Raw genomic sequence first — 10,470 nt, 5'->3', positions numbered from 1 at the left:
AGCAGAAGCAGACTTTCAATTGCACTTCCCTGCTTTAATATTTAAAATCTTCCACGTGGGCAGCAGGACCAGCTGACCCTTCCAGCCTCCCTAAGCCCTTTCCAAAGCAGAGCACAGCTCCCGGTTCCCATCAGGGAGATGGCAGCGAGTGCTGAGTATGTAAGCCAAACCTGCGTTTTCAGGGATTCTCACCAGCATCTATCTGGCCAAAATCTGCACCCTCCTGAATCATGCTGCTCCACTCAACCCAATACCTGCATGAGCCTTGCTGACTGCGTGACTCGCCCAGCCTTTTGGCCCCACAGCTTCAGCGTTCCCAAAATACGCTTCACTTCTCACCAGCATCCGCCAAACTCACCGAGGCCACCACCATCAATCTCTTTGGTGTTACTTGCTCCTTCTCACCTCCCCATAGACCATGCCAAGCTCTAGCCTGGAGGAACAGGGACATTCACCAACAAACCATTGCATAAAGCTCACAGCTCAAAAGTCGCTGATTTAGCTCACTAACACCCATAGCGAGGAGAGGAATATTTCATTTATTCCAGCCTGACTCATGCTCTCAACATATTTTCCTTTTCCACGCAGCCAACCTCATGGTCTCTCTGCCGATCTTACTTGTCCGTGCTAGCGGAAGAAAGATTCAGCTTGAACCACAGAGCCAAGTTCTCATCAGAGCAGATATCTAAATATTTATTCTCTCAAGCACAATTGGTTGCGGAAAGATTTAAAGGACTTGTGGGTTTGTGCTGATTGTTGGTGTGAGAGCTGCACGGCAAGAGACTCAGAAACCTCATGCAATCTGTATTTTCAAGGATTCTCTGTCTGGGAGTAGAGGGTAACTGGGAAGGAGCCACTTTAAAATAGAGCAGGAGCCCAAGGAGCACAGAGTGGTTTCTGCAGCATCTTACAGTTGGACTAATGTGATTCTGGAAACCTCCATTTGAAGTAATTTAATTCACAAAACAGGATTTATTAGGTTCTTAGTGGGCTGTTAACATTTTATGTCTTAATGCTTTCCTCCTCCACCCACGTTTTGCTACAGCAAACAAACCCAAGCGGCTCAACCAGCCCCAAAAAGCAGTAAAACAGCCATGTGGGAGGGTGAGAGTCTAAAGGGATGTTAAAGGAGAGCAAAATCTGGAAGATGTCCACCCCAGTTGATCAGGGAGTTCAAGAAAATTAAGGCAACTAGTGGCAGCTGGGAAGAGGAATGAAGCTGAGCAGGGTTTGGATGTTACCTGCAGAGCAGCTGCTGAATACCTTCTGTTTGACACGTCAGCGCAAACCGGAGAGACTCACCTCATCTCAGTAACCACAGGACCAGATCCTGCACGGCATGCCTCCTCTCACAGATTCACAGACTGGTGGGGGTTGGAAGGGACCTCTGGAGATCATCTAGTCCAACCCCCTGCTAAGGCAGGATCACCTCGAGCATGTTGCACAGGATCGCAACCAGGTGGGTTTTGAGTATCTCCAGAGAAGGAGACTCCACAACCTCTCTGGGCAGCCGTGAGCCTCATTCTGCTCACACTCAAGGAGTTACAGCTCTCACACTGCTGCTGGAGCACAGCTGTGCTCCTCGGCCCAGAGGAGCTGTTCATGCTGCCAGAGCAGAGCTACCAGGGCAAACCACACCACCTTAGGGAGTTCAGACCTACCGGAGCAGAACTACCACTACTACATCTCAGTACGCTTAAAAAAAAAAAAAAAAAAAAGGATAAAATTATGGATTGCTTCTAATTAGAGACAGATTTCAGAGGCAACAACTATGCTGCATCCCTCGACTATTTCTAGCAATAGGTTACAACTTTTGCAGGGACAACTGGTCTGGAAAAACCATCTGGGCAACACATCTGGGTAAAGTGTTAAGCGGTCACCTCACCGGTTTACAACAGGAATTGCGAAATGGGTGTTTGTTAAAAGATTTTAACATCTTGTTTTCATTTCACAACAGAAATCAAGTGACTAATGTCACCAATGGCTAGCCAAGAACAAAACCCAAGTGATTTTGCTGCTGTTTAATTCTCCCTCTCCCCATCCAAAGCTACTAAGTCACCAGCAGGCATGCCCACTCACAAATACACAAACACTGTAAGTTTTGAGCTGATTTCTCTTTACTTCACAGTCTTGGCAAAACAAATCTGCATTCAAAAGTCATTTCACATTAATATATTAATCAAACATTTTCAAAATAAATATATTTTTTAAATAACCATTTCTTTACATCACTGCAGTAGCAATTCTAGAAAAGTCAGTGCACAGACAGTAGCAATTTGATTAATCAGCTAGACTCGAACAAAAAGAAAACAAGAGATGGACCTTTTTTCTCTCTGAGCAGGCTGCATGCAGCAAGTCTCAGCAGTTTCCGAGCACACGGTCTTTCTTCACACTTGCTGGGAAGGATTTTTCTCTCTCACAGACAATATCAGAAGTCAGTGAAGTCTGATTTTTGCAAAGCTTTGTACAATGCAACGTTTTAACAACCACGTTAGTGATCAGTCCTGTGGAGGTTCTGCATACTAGAGTTGCTGCTAATGAGATCAATGAATCAAGGCTATGGAAGGAAAACACTTGAACCCTCAGCCCAAGAAGCCCAGTTCAAGTTACTGGGAAATAAATTCACAGCTGATCCAGGAACACTAACAGCATTAAACAACATTCAAATGAGCAGCTCAGTTATCCCTAGCAGCTTATTCCAACATTTTGCATACTCTCTCAAGTGCTTCCAGGGCAGAAGTAAAGCAACTCTTTCCTCCCTGTTAGCTATTAATTCACCAGTTAAATCACAGCAGTAAGATGCTTCACTGGCCAAGACTGTAACTTGTGTTACAGAAAGTTTTTTTAAAAGTGCATTATAGACTATAAAGAGAATATTCAGGACTTTGTGATCTCAAGCCCCCATATCTAACTGGAAAAAAAGACAACAGAAAGTTAGTGTTCCCATATGATCTGTAACTAGCTAGATACTACTAACCAACCCTGTAAAGAGCAGTATGTTTTCTTAAGGGAAGCTTCTCATCATACGCAGTGCACAGCAGGAAAATTTGGAGGGCTACCAGGTTATTTGCTGCGATTGTCAGGAATGTCTTAGCTAAAAAAACCCAAGAAAGTGTAATAGATATCTGAAAAGTGTAATAGATACCTATTTCCTTTGAGATCCCACAGGTTCCCTTTGATGAAACCTTTTCTTAGCAGCAAAGGGAAAAGTTGGATGTGATAACTCTGGGTTGAGAGGAATACCCAGAGACATCCCTGTACCCAGAGATGCACACTCAGGTAAATTCAAGACATGCCCCCATCCCTGCAACGGCCTTGTTTCCATGTTATAAGCACGTTAATTATCAGTTTGGAGCAGTTGTTTACTCTAGATAGGTGTAATTAAAGTATCAAAAGAAACAGACGTAAGGGAAACAATCATAGATGAAGAGAACCTCCAGTTCTAGCGATGCAGCGCACAGGGAGAAGGGAATGCTGCAGTAGGACAGCAAACCCTCAGAGCTCTACCAGGTAACCCAGGCTCCTGAAATCTCCCCTTGCTCAGCACAAATCTACCACTAGAGCCCATGAAAGCTACATGCCTTGGAAGGAGGTTCTACTCCTCAGTGCCATGGACCATGCCCCAGGATTCTGCCAAAATGGGAAGTAAGAAAGCAAGGAGTTGTGGAGAAGTTCTGTGTTAGCTTATTGGTTTTTCTTGTCCTCTGGTGGGAAGTATGGAGGAGGGGGTGGCTGGTCCTGAAATAAAGACAATAAAAGAACATAAATTCATGGCTAAGGAAAAAAAACACCACAAAAAACCCCCACCAAAATAAATTCAGACAAGCTTTGCTGTCTCACTGAGAAAAAGAACTGCTAAATACACACTTGGGCTCACAGTGCAGTACCAGAAAGATACAGGAACTTACCGTGGGCATATAGACGTTATGTGGGTTGACTGGGCTGTAGTAAGCACTGGCAGCAGCTTCAGCAGCCTTCGCTTCAGCTGTCACAGAAAGAGAAGTTACAGATTTGGTGACATGCAGAGAACTCTTACAATCAAACAAAACCTCCGCGTATTCTTGGCCATCAAGTGTTACTAACAGAGCACTATTTGACAAATGCTTGAGTTGCAAAATAGCTACAACAAACATGACAATTGAACGTTATCTCTTCCAGTTGCCACAGGATTGTCAAGTCTGAAGTGAAACAGACCAAGATTTAGTTTGGAAACGTCACCTGGGACTGGCCTGTTAGCCAACAAATAAATGCTAACAGCTGTTCTGTTTTGCCTGAATACAGACAGTACCCCTTAAAAAGGCAGGCAACAAATCATCCATCCTGGGAGTGAAAACACAAAACAAAAACTAGCACAAGTTTATAGCAGTTCAGGGGATTCATACTTTTAAAATGGTAATTTATTAAGATAATCCAGATCCTCTATTTCTGCAGAATACAAAAATCTTGTACAACCATCTGGATCAGTGCCACTTTCAAAAAGATAGTTCAAAGATGATTGGTTGTTTATTCAAACTAAAGAGAGAAGTTAAATCCTTATCCAGAGAAATATCCTTATCTGTGAGACATCTATGGTTGTGTCCAATCACAAAAGCTATTTTTTCCCCCCCACATGCAGTCCTTTTAAGACCATGTTTGAAATCATTTCAGTAAATCCCAAATGAGTGAAAATGAGACTGATGTTTCCCCAGCTCCTTTCCCTTACCTGTTCCTCAGTTCCATGTCGTTAGAGCAAAAGCAACCAGGTTACAGTGAAACAGGGGAAGGGGGAGCAAATATCAGCAAAGCCGCAATTGCTAACTAAAATGGACTAGAGAAACATATTTCACCATCAATTTCTTTCTCTTCATCTAAGAGCAAGGTTACCACAATAGGAGAATTACAAATTGTATTTTTTCTGCCACAACAATAAATCCAGCTGCAAAATATCCACTAATGGTATCCACCCTGGAGACAATCAGGCTGGCCTCCAGACTGAGCTGGATATAAAAGGCTGGAGATTAGGGGAGCTCCCTAATCCCTCTCCTAAACAATTTTAACTTGTAAGTGGAGCTTCTAAGCTAGCTCTAAGTTCCCCAAGAGACAGCAGACAAGAAACTGTCTGTTTTATGGGTAACAAATTCATTGTGAGCTAATGCACCTGAACACGTTTCTTACCTGCAGGAGTGGCGGGCAAGTCTGGACCGCTGACGGGGGGTTCCATGGGCCCCGGGTACGGCGGCGGTGGAAGCTGCATGTAACCCATGTCTCCATCCACCACAGGAGGGCCAGAATAAAACTCTGTCAGGAAAGGAAATAGCACAGCAGAAGACTTAAGTCCTTTGGGTGGGTCACAGCATACAGCCAAAACAAGCCAAAGGCAAATATAATTAAGCTCGGAAACAAAAGTTGCACAAGGCATCAGATCCAATCTAAAAGACTATGTAAAATGTGTGTTTCTTCCCCTTTTGACTTATTTTACTCTGGCTAACTAGAATAATGCCCAAACTCAATTCCCAGACTTACCAGGAGGAGGTGGTGGGTATGGATAGCCCCCATTAGCTGCAGCTGGTGCGAAAGCATAGGATCCATTGGGCATATAGGAATAGCCATAAGCTCCATTGGGTATTTCACCTCTGGAGACTGGAAAAGTAAAGAAAGTTGACCTCATCAAAAACATCAAGGCTGCATCAAATGCAGGTGAAGACCCCCGACAAACTTAAAGAATCCTTATCTGAAAAACAAGCAAGCTCTATCCCAATAAATCTGCTGTTCATTGGATGTGAAAAAAGTATTTTTTAAAGCAAGCAAGTTCCAGATACAGCCTGAAACTTGCATGGATTTGAATCCAACCTGTTGCAACCTAAAGCTGCCCATGCTGCGAGATGAAGGCATGGCCTCTTGAAACACCAGAACTATCTGGCAGGCACCACCAGACTCCCATACCTTGTGATGCCACCTGCAGCATGCGCTGCCCAAACTCGATAGCACCCCCAGCCGAAAAGGTCATCTTGAATGTGGCGGATCCCTCCCAGCCGCCTGCAGGGAGGAAAGACAGAATTCAGAAGCAAGGAAAAGCCATTTTGATGCCATTTAGTTTCCATGCTTTATCTACAGATGCTCTGCATTTAATTCTTTAAAGAGCTCATCGCAAATATCCAAGAAAAAAAAAATGCAGATAATGTGGCAGAATTGCTCTATTATCAGGAAAATTCATATTGGGCAGTATTTTCAGGTCAAGAGACACCTGAAGAAGAAACATCAATAAGGGAGACATTCAAAAGCTTACTCAAGTTGTGCCTGTTACCACACTAGCTGCTGACAGACCAAGCTATCAGCAGTGCTGGATTTGCTCTAGCTTTGTATACGATTAGCGCAGAAGACAGGGATTTTGTTAATCCTGTTTGCTAAAAATCCTTTGCAACTACACCTAACTGTCAGCTATAAATTACTTTGGGAGTTTGAGTACTCAATGAAGCAAAGAGCTTAACGAAAAACACGGTCCACATAAATCCATTTGAGTCCATGGAAGATATTTCAAGTCAAGATAATAATAATAAGAAAAAATTAGTGACATCTCGTATTACAGACTAAAAAAGAAAAACATGCAGAGCCCAGATACCAAACAATGCATCAAAGCAGAAGCTGTGTCAGTGCTGAAACAGGGACATGTAGATTAAAGAGCCTTTTGAGCTAAACCAGACTCTCATGGCTGTTAAAGCAACATTCTCATTAAAGGAGACAGCCTCTGGGGAAAACTCACAAAGATTTAGCTAAAGCCATTTGCCTTTCACACAGTTTACAGAGTTTGTTGTTACTGCTCGAGCTTCCTCGTACACCAGATAGTCCCACTTTGCTCCCATACAGAAGCTACAATGCTGATTTCAGGATTATAGACTCTTTAGTCTCCTAAGCACTGCACTGTGATTTCAGTGCCGCAACTGATTGATTAAATCAAGCTGGGAATGAAAGGGTTTACTGAACTATATGCCTTTGGTAAAAGGGGGAAGAATAAAACAGTGATTAAAAAAATTATTCTTGAAAACGTCTACCACAAACTTCCCAATGAACATTGAAACCGCCCCTTGAATATTACCGAATTTCAAGACAGTCCATTCTCTTCCAAATGTCATTTTTACAGCTAAGATACACTGTAGCAATAGCATGCCTTTCCTTGAATTGCACAAGAAATTGATGATGGTGAACCCAAACAGATCCAGAAAGGATCACAAGTCTTTGGCATAGGAGGACCTGGATGCAGAATTAAGAGGTAACCCCAACCGACCAAAAGCAAACATCCTCACTCCTGCTGACTCTGCTCCGATGTTTACTTGGTGAGATCACTTGGGTGACTGAACTTAGTATTTTGCAGAGAGGACAGGAATGAGATTGGTTGCAGAACAGATCTGTTCATTGTAACTGTACAGGGAGTAGATAAGGGGAATATTTTTAGCTCCTAGCTTCAAAGAAACATATTTTAGCAGTACTGTAAACCCCCATTTGGTCAGTATCCAGTTTCTGTTACACTGGATACTTACTTTGCTATGAATTGTGTGGCTGAACTAAGATACAGAACATACATCTGTACTATACATACCTCCTGCCTCTGCTTTCACTGTACCCTTGATATAATTTGCTCCAAAGACAGGCTGCTTAATCTCACAGTCTTTCAACAAATAAAAGGGCATCACGAAAGACTGCATAGCATCTTTTCCCTTCGATACAAAGATAACCTGAAAAGAAAACAACATTACAAAGGGTATTTAAAACAAACAGGAAACACAGCCCCAAACTACTACCTGAAGAGACTTTTTGATGGACTGAAACTTCCTCCCGCATCTGAAGCTTCTCATCAGTTCTGCAAGCCAAAAGCTACACAGAACAGCCACAAGGGTAAACTGAAGCCTCAAGGCAATAAAGCCTTCCAGGAAGGCTACCCTTGCTCAGATAATACTCCTCCCAGCTTCCAGAGAACTCACTGCTCCACACAGCTATGATTTAGTAGCTCTGCTGCTGCATTCAGCATTTCCAGACCATTGCTAATTTCCAATATTGAAGATGCCTGATGGACTAAACAGCTACCTGTATAAGCAGTAATCAGATTTATTATCTTTTGACAAATAGATAGGATATGCAATGAATTTATAAAGCTCCCTGGAGGGAAAGGATGAGCCATACTTCAAGGGGTAGTAGATTATCCTGACTGTCATGCATTGAGGACATTTAAATACAGAAACGCAAAGAGCCCTTATCTCCTTACACAAGATAAAGTCTTTTACTACTTACTCGGTAGGGAGTCAAGAAAACACTCCCTTTCTTGGTCCCTTTGAAGGCATCTGGCATAGGTTCGATATCACTGAAGGTAATTTCTATGTGATCATAGGTCATCAAAACACTGCAAACAAGATGAGAGAAGAGACACAATGTCACAGTGTTACAGCTTAAGGCAGAAGTGCAATATGCAAGTAAATTTACTGACCTCCCACAACTGCCTTTAACCGCATGCCAGTGCTTGGCAGACAAAATAATTCTGGTTGGTTTTGGGGGGTTTTGTTGTTTTTTGTTTGGTTGGTTGGGTTTTTGTTGTTGGCAGCAGCACCTTAAGTAGTACTGGCTGCTGGTTCTGAGCCTTGTGTTCCCTCCTCAGTGTGCTGGCACAGCCACTGCTGTTTCCGTAGCCAGACGGCGATGCTAGTCAATTGAACTAATCAAGATCTCAAGATTACTTAAATACTTTTTTTTTAATGCTGTGTTGCATTTCTGCTGGATCAGTTCCCTAATTTGGTTCACCACAAGTAACACAACAGAGGAAGGACTGCTGAAGCAGGAACTGCTCAGGCTGCCTTATGCAACACAGCTGTTGAAGGTCTAACCACAGCTTAAACATCTCTCACAAAAATGTGATCAAAAGGAACTCCCTTTTCTTGCCACTAGACTTCATTAACCTGTGTTGTATGCACTGAATCCTTAATTCTCAATTAGAAACTGACCTGATTAAAACCAGTGCAATACCCTTGCATGGATACAGCAGGTATCTTGTATTAACATAACAGCATCCACATTAGGGACTCTAATCCCAAAAGCTGGAGAAACCTCCACCACCTTTATCTTTGTCAGCTTACGTGTTACTATCCTCAGTCATTCACCTTTCCCTTCTGCCAGCAAGTACCTGTTCCTCCAGCAAAAGCTCCAGAATGGCAGAGGCGCCAGTAGCTCTGCTGAGGGTACAGCGCATCAGCTGAATCAACCACCACAAGCAGCCTGGGCTGCAGCATGAGGGGTAACCCCTGATCTAAGGCAGGCTGACAACTGGGAACAGTTAACACATTAAGCTGCCACAGTTGTTTGTTTCACTGAATGCAAATTTAAGCCTCAGAGCTGATCTCACTAAATTCTTCTAAGAAGGGTCACATCCCAAATGGAAGTCAGGCACAGAATTCCTATACCAATGTTTAACTGGCCTCATGGAAAGCAGCCCTTAAGAATGAACTACTCCTTTGTCCCAGAAGCAGGTGACCGCCACGTCAGAACCAAAGCACGCTGGCAGACACAGAGGGTGAGGACAGCCCATTGCCATGCAGACAGAGGCAGCTCTGTGGAGGCTTTTCGTTTCCATGGTTATATCCCAGCACCTTTTTCCAACATTGTTGCTGCCTCCCGAACACACGGAGGGGGCGGGTGCGCAAGGAAACCAGCAAACCAAACCGGGCAGGCGGCCTAGCGCTTCCCAAGCGGGCAGGTCTCGAAGAGAGACACACTGCAAGGGCAGCATCCCAGCTCTCCAGCAGCACCGGGTGGCGAGAGAAGGATGAGGCTTGGGTCCAGGCCAGAATCACCTGGCTGGTGCCTGAGCTCTGCCAGCCCTCACCGAGCACTCGGGGGAAGGGCCTGGGGGCAGCAGTAAGAGCCAGCAGCAGGCAGAGGAGCAGGCAGGCTGCAGAGGGATGCTGTATGAGGGGGGAGGCCGCAGCTGAGGCCCAGCAGAGCTCCCCCCGGGAGAGATCCAGGGACAGAGGGATACGAACGGCCCTTACCCCCGTAGGGAGAAGAAGGGAGGACGAGCCCAGCCACGCCAGCACCGAGAGGGTTAATCCATCCCCCCTTAACCCCCCCGGGACCCCTCAGCACCACGCAACCCACTCCCCTCCCCACACAACCTCTCCCCCTAAGCGGTAAAGAACGAGAGGAACGCAGCTCCCCGCTATCCCCCGGCGACTGCGGCCAGAGAAGGGGATGGCACCTTACTTCTCGCTGTTGTTAACGATGACGCCGCCGCCCTCCGAGTGGTTCCTGTTCAGCGCCATGGCCGACACCGCCTCCGCCTCCTCCTCCTCCTCCTCCTCACAGCGTCCAACCCGCTCTGCGCCTGCGCGGGAGACAGCCGCTTGGCGTCCTGGCGGGGAGCGAGGCATGACGGGACGGCCCGCGCGGTGCATGCAGGGAATTGTAGTCCCCGACCCTTCGGGTGTCATGGCGGCCGGCGGGCGGCTCGGG

General features: G+C 45.1%; 1 protein-coding gene across 1 annotated transcript; it reads right to left on the bottom strand.

Annotated features, from left to right (window-relative positions):
- Window positions 1-2,099: 2,099 nt before the first annotated feature.
- WBP2 (WW domain binding protein 2) lies at window positions 2,100-10,336 on the bottom strand. The gene is made up of 8 exons (XM_054846738.1): window positions 10,222-10,336; window positions 8,263-8,371; window positions 7,574-7,709; window positions 5,923-6,015; window positions 5,503-5,619; window positions 5,155-5,277; window positions 3,909-3,985; window positions 2,100-3,738 (listed from the first exon to the last, which is right to left on the bottom strand). The coding sequence occupies exons 1-8, from the start codon at window positions 10,278-10,280 to the stop codon at window positions 3,685-3,687; spliced, it is 768 nt and encodes a 255-aa protein (XP_054702713.1). The 5' UTR covers window positions 10,281-10,336; the 3' UTR covers window positions 2,100-3,684.
- Window positions 10,337-10,470: the final 134 nt, after the last annotated feature.

This window comes from Grus americana, chromosome 18, assembly GCF_028858705.1.
Source record: "Grus americana isolate bGruAme1 chromosome 18, bGruAme1.mat, whole genome shotgun sequence".
Classification (NCBI taxonomy): Eukaryota; Metazoa; Chordata; class Aves; order Gruiformes; family Gruidae; genus Grus; species Grus americana.
Note: the sequence above shows the minus strand (reverse complement) of the source record. Positions and strands in the feature narration are given on the sequence as shown.